The 17,519-nt window shown below is 37.7% G+C and overlaps 3 protein-coding genes and 1 long non-coding RNA gene across 6 annotated transcripts in view; 3 read left to right on the top strand and 1 right to left on the bottom strand.

Annotated features, from left to right (window-relative positions):
- The window catches only part of LOC100123106 (protein tweety), a 38,399-nt gene extending 35,241 nt beyond the window's left edge, over nt 1–3,158 (top strand). For both annotated transcript variants that reach the window (XM_032598538.1, XM_032598537.1), the window contains exon 9: nt 9–3,158. The gene's annotated coding sequence lies outside the window, so the exon portion shown is untranslated. The remainder of the gene's footprint in view (nt 1–8) is intronic.
- LOC116738549 (probable serine/threonine-protein kinase dyrk1) lies at nt 9–3,158 on the top strand. The gene has a single exon (XM_032598539.1). It carries the CDS (start codon nt 275–277, stop codon nt 626–628), a length of 354 nt encoding a protein of 117 aa, XP_032454430.1. The 5' UTR covers nt 9–274; the 3' UTR covers nt 629–3,158.
- A 3,103-nt stretch (nt 3,159–6,261) lies between these two features.
- LOC100123116 (phospholipase D2) lies at nt 6,262–13,984 on the bottom strand. 2 transcript variants are annotated; one of them, XM_031926745.2, is made up of 14 exons: nt 12,427–13,984; nt 11,166–11,391; nt 10,743–11,103; nt 10,547–10,667; nt 10,042–10,465; nt 9,716–9,951; nt 9,270–9,537; nt 9,029–9,191; nt 8,681–8,956; nt 8,317–8,593; nt 7,774–8,231; nt 7,469–7,709; nt 7,054–7,383; nt 6,262–6,974 (listed from the first exon to the last, which is right to left on the bottom strand). In XM_031926745.2, the coding sequence occupies exons 1-14, from the start codon at nt 12,466–12,468 to the stop codon at nt 6,873–6,875; spliced, it is 3,525 nt and encodes a 1,174-aa protein (XP_031782605.1). In that variant the 5' UTR covers nt 12,469–13,984; the 3' UTR covers nt 6,262–6,872. The 2 variants fall into 2 exon arrangements, with proteins under 2 accessions (XP_031782605.1, XP_031782606.1); XM_031926746.2 differs by lacking the exon at nt 12,427–13,984 and adding an exon at nt 11,998–12,398 and having other exon boundaries at nt 6,345–6,974.
- On the top strand, nt 10,160–11,612 carry LOC116416814. Its single transcript, XR_004227146.2, has 2 exons — nt 10,160–11,022; nt 11,229–11,612. It is a non-coding gene; the product is annotated as an uncharacterized LOC116416814 (long non-coding RNA).
- Nucleotides 13,985–17,519: the final 3,535 nt, after the last annotated feature.

The raw sequence follows: 17,519 nt of genomic DNA, 5'->3' as shown, positions 1-17,519 counted from the left end.
ACATGCAGGAAGAGAGCCACCATGGACGCCGAGTGTAGCTTCGTTCACGGGCGGTAGCAACCTGTCGCACAACTCTCACGGCAGCATCGGCGGCCAGCAGCAGCATTTAGCAACCTTCCAGGATTCGCGCAAGACCCAAACCCTCGATCCCAAGAACCTCGCCAACCTAAAACGTGGCCCGACACCCGCCTGGAACCAGACGGGCCGACCCTTGCCAGTGCCCAATCCCAGCACCAACAACAGTTGGGACATAGAGGCACACTCGCGCAGCAACATGAACCAGTTCCGCTCGCTCGTGCGCAACAAGGCACCGGGATCGGTTCGCATTCAAGACCAGCAGCATCACCAGCAGAATCAGCAGCAGTCGATGCAGGACCAGGTTCGCACCCTCGATAGGAACTTCTCTAGGGCGCACAGCAACGGCTATGACGGAAGTCATTCCGTAGGGGTCGGAAATAACGCAGGCAGCACCGTGCCCAATATGTACGGTACGTACAATTGGAGGCACGACAAACACCAGCAACATCAGCAGCAGCAGCAACAACAGCAACAACAGCAGCAGCAGGTGTCGACGCTCAGTCAAGTACAGGGAAGCGATCCTAATCTGTACGCTGTTACCGAGCTGTAAGCTGTGTATTAGGCCATGCGGTTTTTAGGATAGACAGCGTATCTTTTTACAATATCTTTTCTTAGATACAATTTTGAAAAGGATTGCTATTCTTTCACAAAAGGGTAATAAGAGAAGATTACTAAAAGAAACGTAGTCTTGGCTCAGACTAATCTGGAAGGGGTGGAATGTATTGCAAGTCGTTGCGCAATTGTATTTTTAAACTATTCCTTGGACTGTTTTTAATTTTTACTGCTACTTTTTTTTGGAAAATAATTTTTCTAATATTGCAAAACCAAGAATTTACATAAAATGATTCGTGATCTGCTTTTGTGTTTTACCGAATTAATTTATTTCCACGCTGATTTTTTTATGTTACGTTGATAAAACGTGATTTAAAAAGCAGTTGCTCAGCGACGGTACAAGGGAAAAAGTAGAAAAATACAAAAAAAAAGTCTTACATACCCTGTAACAGCGTAATTGCGTTAAAGCGTCTGTGCGTTCAGTTGGTGGTGGTGGTGGCAGGTGAGGGCTTTTTTTCCTTTAGTTCAACGCGATAAGTGTATCGAGCGAGAAACCAAAGAGCGAAAAGAGGGGGCGTTTAAAACCTCGGAAATCGAAGAAGATGAAAAAATTAAAAACGAGAACCTTTGAAGCCTAAGAGATGTTCATCGAATAGGAAGACAAAGGAAGTAGTAGGAGGGAAATTTAATCGAAGATTAACTAGGCGTATTACACGTATATCGATTGTATTTGTATATCATGTACAGTGGCCATGATAGAGTTTGTTTATCTATTTTGTCCTATTATCCTTACGAGTATGCATTTATTATATAGTTTAATAAGAGAAAATGAAGGAAGGATTTTATAGGACCGTTACTTCGACACTTTTTATACTTGAGATCTATATAAACGTACTTTACGTTAGATCCTTTAAGGTTTTATCATTGATTTATAATGATATAATTTAGTTGTAGTTTTGATTAATATAATGATTATATTATAAATGTGAGAAGTATGGATTATGTGTTACTTTTATACCATAATTGCTATTAAGAAGTGCCGAAGTATCGTTATCTAGCCACTTCCTAGAAATAATTTTAGTATTTTTTAAGTTTTGTAAATGAGTTCCACGTTCGTGTATCCGATGTGTAATTTGATATCGAAATGTTTAAAACAAAAGACATTTGTTGTAATTTTTTTAAGAACTTTTTTTACTACGAAGATTGAACCTAGCACGACATAATGACGTGCGTTGTAACACAAATTTGGTGAGCGTTTTCTTTTTAACGTAAGAGACCGTAAGAAAAGCGATATTAATTGAAAATTCACGTGAAAGGTATACCAAGAGACACTTTTTTATACAATCTTTTTACACTTTAATATTGAAAAGAAAGGAGTAAGGAACAAACGCGTGATTTGATAAAGACAGCGTTAACCAAGCACACATATACACAATTTATTTTCCGTTAAAAGTTCGATGCATTTATAAGGATTATTTATGCTAAAGTTATAATAATAGAGAAGCTAAGAGTTACCGCACGATATAAAGACGTTACACGAGTGATAAAGAGGAAGTAATTTATTGCATTCAATTCATATAAGACTTTCGAATTATAATGAAAAATAAATAACGAAGGAAAATATGAAAAAAAATCTATTTCAAAGTACTGCCGTTCCTTGCGTGAACACCCGTCTTAAGTACAAAGCCCAAACCGGCTGATCTTTTTTTAATTATTATTATTTCCTTTTTTTCTACGACATTGTATCGATAAAAGTTATTTAAAAAATGATGATAATAATATTGTAACGATATAGAATAACCGACTGATTGATTTTTACGAAACGCGCGAGCTATAGGAAAATAAAAGAAAACGATATACCTTTGAGGTTTCATTCCATAAAATGTCCGCTTATCTTAAAAGGTTTCGAAAAGCATACCCTAAACTGTATATTGTTAATTTTATATTTATAATATTGTGTTAGATTTTTCTTTCCTTTTATATATTAGATTAAATAAAATTCACTTTATCTCCCATAAGTATATTATATGTGAAGAATAAGGAAAATTTTGTATAAAGCATTATTTAAATAAAATTTATTTGGTCTGAACAAAGACAACTTTTTCTATTTTCCAAAATTCGTACACGTATTTAAATGTGAAAACAAATATAAAATTAACAATCGAGTAGTATGGTTTTAGATTTGGTTTTCTGATTACTGATCAGTCATAAGAGATACAAAAATAAGAGTATTTCAGAAATAAAAAGAAAACCGTGGGACCTAAATTCATCCGATGGTTGTAATAACAAAACACTCGTAAAATAAATGAATGCAGACATTTGCAACGAAAAATCAGCGACACACGACCACTTTTTTCCACGTTTCCATACCATCACTTGGCCATTCCTGTACATATAAAGCTCAGTGAGGAGAGAATACAAGAAAAATAAACATAGTGCATAAACGTAATAAGATTATGGAGTAAATGTGTAAAGTGTGATACTCTTTATCTAGTAATGTTTTAACATGGGCTATGCTCAAAAATAAAGAAAGAAAAAAAAGAAAATAGCTCTTTTCTAATCTTGTCTTCGATGAGGTCAGAATAGTAATAATAAATTAATTGACTTTTCGACGAGTAATCATTCCGCATTCACGTTCATCCAATCATCGTGTGTATACTTTTCTTTTTCCTTCTTCTTTATCTCCGCGCAAGGCAAAAAGGTTTGCATTCGCAGTTTAAAGACGCACTTGTAACGTCAAACATACAACAAGAGAAAGAGGCTCCTGTCAAATATTCCTAGTGTAAAACAATATCGTTCTTTTACATGAGTTGAATTTATTTGAAAATACTGAGTCTTGTTTTAATAAATGTATTCTGCAGCAATCTTTCTTAATGTGACGTGCTCCGCAAATGAGGAAATGTCTTTCGACATAAACAGGGAACCGCAATTGAGAAATTATTGCAGCTCGATATACTGTAAATAATTGTAATATTTATTGAAAACCGGAAAGAATAGCGCGTAGAAAAAAAACAATGCAATCGCACCTTTAAATAAGTTTATAAAATTAGTTTAAGGTATCTTGGGAATGAGACACGTGTACGGAACTTGGACTCTAAAACGTGTAAGAGGCTAAAAAGATCGGAAGAAAAGGAGAAGTGACTAGTCAGTAAATTATCATGCAATAGTCTCATAAGAATTTTGGGATAATATTAAACTGGCAGATTTTTCGCAAATTCATTATATTGTAGTTCTTGAAAATGTAGGAAAACAACGATTCTTTTCTTCTTATACGAGAATCGTGAAAATATTTGTTGTATAATTTTCGGGTAATGGCGTATGGAAAAAGATAAGACATTTACTTGTTGATTGTTTTCCCACATCTTTCAAGCGAGTGATGAATCGAACAATAACTTTTAAACGGATAAAGAGTAGATAAACGTAAATGGCACAGAAATTAAGACAAATCTACACTTTCTCAAATAATCGTATTACTATGCAACTATAAATAATTACTACTACTAACTTGCAAAGAAATCTTCGATATAGCGCAACAGGCGCCAATAGGTTCGTATAAAGATTTTATTTAGGTCATGTAATGAAAAAGAAAGGTAAATCGATTTAGATCCTTACACGACAAATATCGCGATGAACTTCGCAAAATCGCATGCAGTTCGATAACTCCGATTTTGAAAACTTTTTTAACGTGACTTTTGTATGACTTATTTACTCATTTATGATTAGACAGCCATTCTAATATCATTACGCCAAAATGTTTTTCAGACCAAATTTCGTCGATACATTATTATGTGCGTTAATTGTACAAACACACCCAACACTGCCACTTAACTAAATTTTTCAATGCATTCTACGCACCTAATTACTTTAACTGTTGTACAATCAAGTCAAACTGGATGTTTTTCATTGTAAACGAATAATTTAGTGAGAAAAGGAAGTGTTGTTTCTGTAATAAGACTTAAAGACTGTTATAAGTTACACAAACGGGATCAACACAACTGCATCAACACAATATTTACACAGACAGATAAGAACACGAATTTAATGAGAAAATAAATAATTAACGTAAATAACAAACCCCAGAATTACTTCTTCGTTGATGAAGAAGAATTGTCGATGTTAGTTTCAAATATGCGATAAAAATAATGGAATACAGACAGTAATAAGTTTGTCGTTTCGTAGATGAAGCAAAGGAAATTTGAAACAAGTACGTACGGATTTATAAATAAATTATATATTATGTATAAACCATAAAGTATAAAATAGTGTACAAATATGTTTCTATACATTAATATGCTATATGTATAGCATGTATGGTAATGTATTTGCTGTTGAATTGCATCTCGATGAAAATACTTATAATTGCGAAAAGTTGTGAAAATTCGTTTGAATGTATTCGACACTTTTGTAAGAGATAAAACGAAAACCTAAATTCCAAATTTACAGATACGAAAACACTTAGAATTATCCGTTGTAGATATCAATTCAATTATCGTTCTTCTTTTTTATTAAAAACGAACCAAGTTGTAAATACCTTTGAAAATTTGTAGACACCTTTTATACGCAATAATTCCCAATCACCAACCAATGCATAACGGAACTTTTCATTTTCACCTTGTCACCCACAATTTCACAATTTTTCACATTGAACATTTGTTTTCATCGAGCCGATCATTCATTCATATAAATATCATTTATTCGAGAGTATTGATTTCCCAGGCCAAGTGACGCATTGTTAAATTTTAAATAAAAAACAAAGTCATTATCTAAATAGGTAGAAAAAAATACATTTAACAATTGTTGGCGAAGACTCATTTCGTAATGGTTTGTCAATTTGTGAGAACATCCATCGATTATATAGATTTTGTTCGACGTACCATTTTATATATATAAATAACGATAACGACGACGAAAGCAGAAAATGATAGAGATGGAAATTAACGAGATGCGTGAATGTTAAATAATAAAAGTAATAATAATTAAAGAAAAGGTGAAAGAAAGATTAAAAAGTAGACGAGAGGAGAATGTATCGTTTTATTTGCAAAAGCAGGATTGTAGTATGAGTTTTGAATTTGTGCCTGGATTTGGCCTATGACTATACATGCATATATCCACACGATGTCCGATACACTCCAGTCGCATCATTTCTAAATTCTTGAACGTACAGATGTCTCTTTTCAACTTGAGTTGATCATTGTACGTTATTGAAAGAAAGTCAAGGCTATAAGTTTGCAGAGGCTGTATATGTTGGAGGAAGAGAGAGGGAGAGAGAGAGAGAAAAAGCTCAGATTTTATGCAGCGTTTTTTTTCTGTATCTGTATCGTACTTTAGAAAGATTGAGATGGAATGTCGATCATTTCGTTTTGAAAGAAGCGATGGAAATCACACGCGAATGATCTCTTTCGTTCGTTAAGTCCCGATTTGTTTTTGTTAAAAGAACATTTACTTATTAGACAGTGTTTATCTGTCATACTTCGACCTTTATTCCTCATACTGTAATATGATACATGAATATTATGAAAAGAGAAACTAATAAAATTAAAAAAGTATTTTTTTGTTTTACCTTAATCTTATACCTTCTTAGTGTTCTGCAATAAAAAAAATATTGGGCCTCAGAAAAAGTATTTAATATTCGTTTTCATCGTTTTATTGAAATACTTATTAAAAATATCGTTCAAAAACTTATAGTTTACAAAATACATTAAAACAATTTTATATAGAAATAATCAGGTGTAACATTTAATATAATTTTTGTTTGGCTTATAAAACAGATTCTTATAAAGTGGTAACAGATGCTCATACTATCTGCAAATTTAAAACAATTTCATTCTTACTTTGAAATGCATTATTTTTGGAAACATGCGTACTGAAACGCGCTCATTTCATTTGATATACATTTTCTCAGATTAAAATAATCTCAGGAATATCATTGACACAAGAGTATTGTCTCAAATTGTCAAAATATCATGTTTCCATTAAAAAAAAAACTTAACAGTTATAGAAGAATGTATCAAATATTTAAAAACCAAATACCTTGTTTCAAAAGTATCGATGAAACAATTGCACCAACAGAACACAAATACATACATTTAAAAAAATACTTGTAACATAAATAACAGATCTCTCATGCTATACAATCTCTTTTTAAAAACTGCCCTGCCATTTTCGGCTAGATTCAGGTGCCGCAGTATGTGGATAAATTTTCCTAATTGAACACTTCGAGCACTTAAAAATAATAATACTGATCAAGTCCATAAGGAAGTTGGCATCATGCCCTCAACTGTGCCAGCAGCTGGTTTCAACGATTCGTTACACAAAAAATTCAGCGGTAAATCTACTAAATGTCCCTAAAAATTTAAGAAATAAGTTAAGTATTCATGTTCGTTTATAATTTGCGACGCTTTAAAACCGGTCAAGGACGCCTACCTTAATATTTTTTATCATTTGCCGTGCTAAAAGTGGATCGGTCACACTCAGAGGCGACTCATCCTGATATTGTCTTAACATGGAAAAGTTTACAACTTTGTTAGTTGGAACACAGTTGAACACATCCTCAAAAATTTCCGTATTTTGTTTACTTCTCGCGCGCCAGATATCGTTGTAAAACGACTTTTTAACGATATCGTCTAAATCCATATCTTCGTCTGACCACAGAAGTCCCAAATGTTCGCGAAACAAATGCTTCCTGAGAGATCCCGCAAACTTTCCACAAGAGAATGGGATATCGTTCATTTTACTGTCATCAAACTCTGTATCCTGTAATAAAGTTACGTAAACGAGATTTTTTTCCCCGATTGCGCTAAAAATCACGTGGAATAAATTTGTACTTTAATACACTTACATGAATAATTACAGCTATTTCGCTGTCTCTGATAGCAATCATACTTCGGTCGTTAATATTTGCGGAGCCGCAGATCACAGTGTTATCGTCTACGATCATCAATTTGCTATGCACATAAATTAATTCCGTAACCATTGTACCATTTAGCATTGAATGAGTCCTTAGACCATGGAATGTTATATATTCGCCGGGATCTTCGATTCCAGCGTCTATTAACTGATTTAAAATCGCATCTTTCCCCCTGAAACCAACCGAATAATTAAACTAGACAATGGAGTGTCTTTAAAAATACTTTTATATCTTACCTTGATATGGAGGCGTAATTCCAGTGAGTGATTGCCCTTAGTGCCGAACCCGATGGTCCACCAACTTCTCCCTCAAAACCAGGCAATAGCGGCATGACTACAAAAACGCGAAACACCGAGCCCTCTCGATGAGCCCGAATTATTCTCTTGAGTAAAGTCTCTCCAATACGATTTCTGACTACTGAATTATCAAGCGTTGATAGAGTAATGAAGAATTGATTTTCGATGTAGATATATCTCTCTGCTTTAGAGATCGCTTGAATGTAGGCTTCGTGAATACTCTGTTCTACGGTGTCGGACTCGAGATAGCCGGCGGACCAAGAACTGACAGATCTCAAAACTTGACATTTAACATTGTGCATTTGGCTCACGCCTATGTTTGGCACGTAGTTTTTACAGTCCTTGTATGACTTTGGTAGTAGAAATGGATACGTCGCGTTTTGTTTAGCTTTTTCCAACTGTTAGAAATATAAATGTATAATACTACTGTTAATCAAATTCAATTTGTTTGAAAAATATATTTTAAAAATAAATATATAATACCTTGATTGCATTCCACCTCTGTATAAAATGCCGAGCAACGTCTCTAGCACTTGCACCTTGCACCATGACACCTACGTCGTGCCAAGGCATACGCGGTGTGGTGCTTCGATCGACGAGATCCTGATACGGACTTTCAAGATTGTTAAAGTCTTTGACAATGAAGTTGACGTAGTCTTTACCGATCCAGAGTTTTGAACTACCTGGTATTTCGAGCACATCTCCAGATCGGTACAGCATAGGCTCGCCGGTTTCGGCGGAAGGAGTCAACATAGTAGCACTGTGAATGGACATAAAAAGTTCTTACATGAATATAATTTAAAAAATCGAAATAATTGTATCTTATTTATAAATCGAATTAACTTACTTATCTACCGTATCCTCAGTCTCTTCATCACTGCTATTGTCGGCTTCGTTAGGATTATAAACCATATTGATCCACTCGCGTCTTTTTATTTTGACGTTCTGTTTTATGTTATCGACTGTAGTTTTTGCCATATCGAACAGATTTTTTCGCTGGGGATCAGGTGTGTTACATTTAAAATTTTCAAAACCTTGCGGCGGAGAAATAAACATGGGGTCTTTGAGATCTTGCTGAGGTGTCAGTGGTTTCTTTTGACATTTTTTGCCAATCATATAAGGCCTGCGAAAATTTGTACAAATTTACTTTTTGGACTTGCAGAATTTAATCTTTTTTTTATATTTAAATACTCACAGTATAGGTATACATTTAGTCGTGGCCATTGCTATTGTATTAGTTGCTATAGCCAGAGGTAGAAGTACATGGTTTTGAACATTGCTTGAATTATATCTTTTGCTACTCGTACTGACAACCTTGCCCTTTGATGGTATGTAAATTGTGGACATGTTTGTAGACTCTGGAGAAAAATTTTATCATAGACTCAATTATCGTATTTTTTTGAGACCAGCAATTTTTAAATAAACCTTTTACTTACCTATATCTGTCAACCTATGCTCATTATTATCCCAACGCCCGTAGCAAAGATCGATGCCACCGAGGAATGCGACGCTTTGATCTACGACGACAATTTTTTCGTGATGAGCCCAGAGGAATACGCCGACCCTTGCGTGATCCGGATGCCTCAGAACTTTGATGTTTTCGGGACATTTTTCGACGAGACGTTGCTTACTATAGAAGCTGTTAATTCCAAGAGCCAGTTCTACTTCTTTGTAGATCATCACAAAGACCTTGACACCTGCTAGCTAAAAACGAGTAAATAAAAGATAAAGCTTAGTGAGCAAACAAATAATTTATTCTAGTGCTACGTTATATAGAGCACCTCACCTTCATCCTTCAGTATGCATACAGATAAAAATTGATATTAAAATATTTATCAACAAAGAAAAGTATTGATTATGCATGAACTAAAATGTTACTCACAGCTTTTCGTTGCAAAATGTTATCTAATCTCCAATAATCTCCATGAATTGCTGGTCTTTTCATAAAAATTTCAGGAGAGAGCCACCAGTCAGCAATAAATATTTCTTCTATGGCATTTTCCAAAGCATCAGCTACAGCTGACATGTAACTAGAACCATCAACAAACCAACTTGCAGATATAGGATATCTGTATGGAACAAAGGATTTATGGGGATTTGCTTGTACAAATGGTCTACCTACAATAAAATAATGCAAAACAAATGTTGACTAAAATCTAATTTTTGTCTAAAACAAAAACAAAAAATCTTGCAAAACTCCTTAAGTACCTTCGTTCTGCGTTATTTGCTGTATATGCTCCAGCCATTCTTTAGCTTTTCTTCTTGTCCAACACTTAATGACTATATGTCTATTAAGATTAACTATCTGCAGGCCGTTTCTCAGGCCAGTTGAATACATTCCAGAGCTAACCTCGAAGCGATTGTCCATGAGTATCACAGACTTTATCCTTCCATCTTTTGGACTTATGTATGCCAGAAATGTATCCTTAACTACAAGATGTCTTTTGTGCCATGTGCCACACATTGAAGAACAGAAATGGCTGCACCTGACACAGAACATGCCCTGGAGCAAGCCACAGAGATTACAACCAGATTTTGCCTCAGAACCTGTTCTTTTCATGACTAAACCTTCCTTGCCTTTTTCTCCCAAATCACCAACAAAAGACAAATGAGAAATTTCCATAAAACTTATCTAAAGACAAAAGTACAATATTTTAATCTGAGTAATATTCTTTTTTTGGTAAAGTTTGTTTTCAAAATAAAATTCACTTACAGTTTCTGGATGTCGTTTGTAAATTTCTATTTTTAATAAAGTATCTAGATATTCCTCTAAAGCTTTCATTCTGTGACTTAGGTACTCGTGAGGTATGAGAACATCAGGTCTGTTAGGAAACCTAAGAATACAAAATGCATGCTTAGAATTTAAACATAAGTTTAAGAAACTAAATATTTGTGTTTGTTCTGCACACCTTGGTAAAGCACCTCTGCGTCTCTTCTTTCCTTTAAAATTTGACATAGTTTTGAAGCTGTGCCTCTTTTCTCTGTGGCTCTTGGTGGGGAACGGTATATTTAAACTTGCTCTATAGATCTTCAATTGGTTGTGTAAGTTTTGTATGTGCTTGTATCGCTTCTTGATTATCCATGTGAAGGGGCCATGTGTAAATTCAATTGTATACAAATTTGGATTAAGAGGATGTGCCGTGACACTGCGTTCAATGTCAATGACTTTGGCAAATATATCCTCGCCAGGTATGAATATATTACGACTTTGGCTTTTGAATTTGACGGCTTCATTGTGAATTGTGATAAATGGTAAAACCCTCTGCAGATCTGTGCAGAAAAAAGACAAAAATTAAAAACTTGTACAGTGTTAATCAGTATGCAATGCTCACCTTTGTCACAATTATCCTCGGTTATTTCTTCAATGCTAACAGGTTCTCCATTTTCATTGACAGTGATTGACTCGGGTACACCCAAGAAATCATCGTACTCCGAGTCATGGGACATTGCACTCTCCTCAGTAGTGTACTGGGTGACATACTGAGGCACACTCCTGGATTTCTCTTCTGTTGGACTTTCATCCAATTTGGCCAGATCAGTCTCCATGTTTGGTTGCAGCTGCAAACGAAATATTTACTGTCAGTGCACCCAAAAGATAACAATATTGATGCTCACTCTTCCAACAAAGTATAATGACTGATTGACTCAACATCTGCAGCATGAAATATTAAGCAAGAGAAGTATGATAAGTACGAAGCTAGCCATTGATAAGGACATTCATTATCTATCAGATTATCTCTCCAAAAATAAAGATTGCTTGTAGATTTAGTAAAACAACTGACAATGCGTATTTTCAATAATAGAATCTAATAGATAAATCAGAACATGTAAGAATCCACATCCACATTGATAAATCATTGAATGATTAAGTGACAAATTAAAATCACGAACAAAAATGAAAAGAATTCAATTGTAGATTCAATGGAAAATCATCTGTGCAAATGATTACATTGTTCGGCTCTGAACAATTAACAAAACTCCTGCAAAAAGCGATCAGACCAATGAATATAGAAAAATACTGTCTTTTTGCAACGGAACTCTATACCAGGTATAATAACGCAATTTTGTTCTAGAAAACTCAAGGTGAGAGGCACTCAAAAACAATTATGATAAGTGGCCAGTCATTTCGGAGTGTCTATATATCCGTCTATGCAAAAAACAAACCTGCAGCTTTGTGTAATCAGCCATTTCCAGCAAGAGTGATCCCCGAAAATTCCGCCAAAAAAAAAAATGAAATCCTCGCGCTCGTCGCTATTTTTAAAACACTCGGTGCAGTAAAACGCGAAGCTCGTTTATCCTTCGCGAACACACACACACACACACACACACCGCCTCTAAGTGACGTAAGACGATCCTTCCCGCATAAAGAATCTCGAACTTGGAACTCGGCGTACATGTGCACATATAGAACACTTGAAATCGAAGCCCGCCGTACGTCAAATCGAAGAGCGCAACAGGTGTTCTCTCTCTCTCTCTCTCTCGATCGACCGAAAAAATAAAAATATAAACAGATCACTCGCTCGCGCGGCGCCTAAAAGTATGCGCTCACTCCGAGCGCCGCGACGCGATTGCTTACGCGATGCACAGACTCACCTTATAATGAGGAGGCGCAGCCAAGTATGTAAGTATCTGCATTCACATGAGTAGAGTAAGAGAGTATAGTGCGGCTCCAGCCGCGAGACTAGTCGGTTGTTGTCCAAGCATCTATGTACTTTACTCTCCGCGCTGAGTGTAGCGAGATATCTTAGCAGCGCTGTATATTGGCCTTGAGAATGAGGTCACCCTTTTGGAGTCCGCTTGATCTCTCTTTTACTCTCCAATCACCGGATCATATTGTTGCTCAATCGTGACACTTTTTTGCGCGGCAGCTGCTATGTTGTTTTTTTTGGGGGGGGGGGGGAAACAGAGCGTTTGTAAATATACGGAACCGTCGCTTTTTTTAGGTTAGGTCGGAGAATTTCGGAATTGAAATATGTAACGATACTCGCGATCACTTTCTAAGACACATCATGCGATCGTGACATCCGCACGCGCCGAGTGTCCAGTGGAGAATCGCCAAGTCGATGAGTGCAGAGTATAGATGGTGGGGGGCGAGCGCGAATAGAGTTTTAAATGGTTTTTAAAGAGCGTAGACTCTTATATTTTGATATAACACACAGGCCCACATATCGTGTGTGTGTGTGTGTGTGTGTATAAGCTCATGGAGATTGTAAAATAGAATCGCTTTATTGCCGCGGTGTATATCGGGCCATTGTTGTGCTGATGCAACGCGTGTTCTTGGAAAACTTCTGTGGGGGGGGGGCATGGGTTTCGTTGGAAAATGTTTGTAAACTCGCGGAAAAGCTTCTGAAGAGGTCGCTCGAAATAGGAATATTCTACGTTTTTTATCTTCAAACGTTGACGGTTGACGGTTGTATTTGCATAGTTTTACGCTTAATTTATATTCTATGCCTGACTGCATGTGTTTTCTTGGATGAAAGTGCATGATTTTTACTCGTCGTTCCTTAATTCGACCTGTTAGAATACAAGTCATGGGTTTAATTGGTGTGCTTGAGTGATGACGAGTAAAGCGTCGAACGCAATGGATGCATGAAATTGTCTTGATTAAACTTCTGCCTTCGGTTTTACAAAACTAGTCTGATGCGTTTACTTTTTTTATTAAAAATCATCGTGCCACGATTCAAAATTGACAAGTAAATTTTTTATTCAAAAATCGCCTTTCGCGCGCTTCTAGCTTCATCCCGATTGGCTCTTCATCCGGGATAAAATCGAATAATTCAATTTTATCCATTATAGCGACTAAAAAAACATTCAACTTTAATTCCTCCGCTTCGCGAATTCCCGATCGCAAAAATGACCCTATACAAGAACTTATCCGCTCATCAAGCCACAAGAGCGCGCTGATATAGCCCTAAGCATAAATGAGCGAGCCGACAGCTGGATTTACTCTAAAACCTGTTAAAAAATGAAAACTCGCCGTTCTCTCACCGCGCGAGCGTGCGGTATCGATCCTCCTCTCTCTACAATCCAAAACCTCTCCGGAGCTGCTGCTGCTGCTGCGGTATATAGTAGCTTCTCCGCTTGCGGAGAGCGTCGACCCTTCGCCGCCAAGCGGGAGCTCATCAAAGGGACTATGCGCGAGACGTGTGTGCGGTTGAAGCCGCCCCCCCCCCTCCCTCTAGACACATGCCAGATGGGTGCACATGCACCGAGTATACATATAGCTGTAGGAAATCTGCGGCTGCTATAGCACCTGCAGGATGAGGTTTTTTTTTTTCGGGGTTTCTGGGCTCCGTGCGATGGGAAAAGGGGACTTTTTCGGGGTAGAGGGTCAGCACGCGGAGAGGTTTTACTTTTGTGCGGCTGGATTTTCGCTTTTCAAGCACCTGCTCCTGCCGTCGGCGTGATGAAATTGAAATTTGCATTGTACGTACATACTTGCACGTTGCAGTAGCGAGATTTATATATAGGTGAATTGCCTTTTACATTTATGCTCTGAATTAACGATGGATCTATATTACACCTGAATTATTCCTCTTCTTCTATTATGTATGTTGACGATACCTATATCAAAAGTTAAATTTAAGTACCTTCGCATTTTTTTTTTTTTTCATTTCTCAGTTACGTAAATTTGAAGTGTAACGGGCTTAGATAAACATTTAATTGATCACTTTGAAAACTTCATCAGTGTTTTCTAATTTATTCAACATTATCGAAGCTAAATAGTCAAATAGGTATGACAGTCATACGTGCGACTTTCGATTCGCATCGGATAATAATAAGAAAACCCATAAAATATCAAAATATGTCGCTGCAGCGGCTAATCGATTGCATAATACAAAGAGAAGATCCTTAAAATCGATTCTTTGATTTTTCAATTTACACAACTCTATTCCCCCCCCCCTCCCTCCCCCCGAATCGCGGCGTTATCAACCTCTCGCTCGCGCTCGTAGCTTAATAAATCAGCCGGTAAATATTAATAACGTTAAAGCCGAAATAGATTTTACGTTCGCCGCGGCATCAGCTTCTGACGATATGAAACATTCAGCTTCGCGGATACGAGTAGAAGAGTCATTCGAATTCGAACGAGGGAATTATTGTTGCTGCATGATTTAGCAGGAAATCCATCGAGTTTTCGGTTGATTTTGAATTTTGAATAATACCATCGAACGTAGCGTTCGCTTCGTCGTTATACCGGTGAAAATTTGAATCCACTATACATTGCCCGGGTAAGATATACTATATATCTACATACGCGTATACGTGTGTATACATAAAGCTGCAGTTTTCGAGTGAGTTTTAATGGGAATGGGAATGGGTGATAAGATAACATCTGAGAGTTGCGTCGAATGCATAACAAATTTTCTAGAAATTTTGGAGAACCATCGAAAAGAGCGTCGTTAAAGTTGGGCGTTCCAAAATTTCATTCACCAGCATTGCGATTCCATGGTTTAAACGAAGGAACGAGAGTTTATAATTTATACAAATAAATAAAGGGAGATCTTTATAGTAAGTTTGGGACCTCAGGTATAGGGACTCAAGGGAGATTAAGGATTTGCACGATGTCACATCCTCTCTCCGTGAGGAACATTCGAGATTTTGTAAGTCCGCTCAATAAGCTTCTTAAGTCTATTGGTGGATTTATATGAACCTACGAAATTACCTACAGAGGCGGTCCTTCGCCAGAAGGACCAATAAAAATCCGTGATTTATTTAGCGTAATTTATGCCACCTAAACTGTGCAAATCCTGCAACTGCAGTTTGCAAGACTTGACGGAAATGTGCAAGAAAATCCGATGACGAAATCATATTCGACTGTTAAAACGTTCAGTGCGAATTGATGATGTAAAGTTTACGTCTTGCGGTCGTTATATATACAGCAAATCGAATCACGAACGCCGCTGAGAGCTGTCCAAAACGTCAAGGAAATAGAGACGAATAGAGCAGAAGCTTACAAGATTCGTTTTCGAACTTTGATGCGAAAAGCTTTTTGAGCTATTCGCAGCGAAAAACGCAGCAACGACAGTATACAGCTTTCGAAGTAAAAAATCCTCCGACAAACTGAAGCCACACGAAGACCTCGTTCCCATAAGGAAAACGACTTCCAGGTACCGGACACAAATATACACACACACACTCACACACACACACACACACACACTCCCGACTCGACCGCATCGCAGCATAGGTAAATCATCCCTTTTCAGTCCGCTATACCTGGTGCAGCACTTCGGTTCCGCCCCGAAACTCCCCCAACCGAGTATATCATTCGCTTCGCTCCTCGAAGGTACAGGATTCTAGAAGACAATAAGTATATTCAAGTGAGAGAATTTATACTACCGATATATAATCATTATCATCATGGAAATATAAAACTTCATTTTCCAGCTGTGGAATAAAACGCGCAAGTTGACACAAACGTGTTGGAAGGGCCCGATCGGACCCCGGAAGGAAGAAAGACGGAAAGCGAAAGGCCGCGACGCAGTTCAAGCTAGCATTATGCACAGCATGGAGCTACCCTGAAATCAATAGTGGCGCTTGCGCGCTACTGCTCTCTCGATATACATACGCGAGTAAAACGCATACAGCTGCGTCCGAAATTGAAAGGAACGGAAGAAAGGGCCGTTCGTAGGATAAGAGAAGAGCTGTACACATACGCGCGCGTTTGTGTAGGTACATACATACAAGTGGTCTTGAGAAGAGAGAAAGATGTAATTCCCCCCCCCCCTCCACCAACGTAAATATTCGCGTACGTATATACCTGGCTATACATAACTGGGTTACGGGCCGTTATGTTGTGTCGCTCTCCCTCGCGCGCACGTGTGTGCGGTCTATACAGGCACAGCTTTGCTCTTCTTTGCGCGAACGCTAGAAACTGTCTAATAGGCGAGCGAAAGATTCTCGACCAATGGAATCGAGGTGCAAGAGAAGAGGTTAGGAAGCATTGGTAGGTGGCGACCTCGAGCCCCCTGAATCGACCAATCGCTTGAGGTTAGGCTGCCTTTGAAATGGAGAGAATACCTACGATGCTCTCCGCGCGAAATAGACTGCGCTGAATGATTCAACAGTTGAAATCGGTCGCGTTGCGAAAGGGAGGAAATCGTTACTCGCCGAATGCGCGCAGAGGAGCGCGGATATAGTTACTATAGCTATGCTGGCTTCGCTTTTTTTTTCTCGCTCGACGTTGATTCTTCTCCTTGTACGGTTTTGCGAGCGCGTAGCGAAGGACACGAAACGAAGCTTTCTATGCCACGACTTTTACTTCGACGAAGTTTACATACATGTGTATAGCTATATAGGTACGCGGTTAGCGGTATAATCAGCTGATAAACTGGGGAAAAACGACGACAGCGAGATTATCATATATATATATATATGCATATACACGATCGCTCTCCCACTTTCTCGCGACTCTTTTTTTTTTCACACGCACGAGTAGTACGTACTTTGTAACAGCGAGTGCATGTATAGTACGTTATACACGGAAATCCGAGTTCAACGGCTGATAAACGCATCGAACGTGCGGTTGGTACGATAAGACTCGCGCGCGCGCGCGGGGGGATAAATATTTTTCGAAACGCACACACACACACAGAGACGGACACATCGCGGTGCGTAGGAACAAAGCTCGAAAATATAATAAAGAACAAGGTGTGCTTTCACGCAGTTGTGAACGAGGCTTAAGG

This window comes from Nasonia vitripennis, chromosome 3 (assembly GCF_009193385.2).
Source record: "Nasonia vitripennis strain AsymCx chromosome 3, Nvit_psr_1.1, whole genome shotgun sequence".
Classification (NCBI taxonomy): domain Eukaryota; kingdom Metazoa; phylum Arthropoda; class Insecta; order Hymenoptera; family Pteromalidae; genus Nasonia; species Nasonia vitripennis.
The sequence above is the reverse complement of the archived record's forward strand: the minus strand, read 5'-3'. Positions and strand labels throughout refer to the sequence as shown.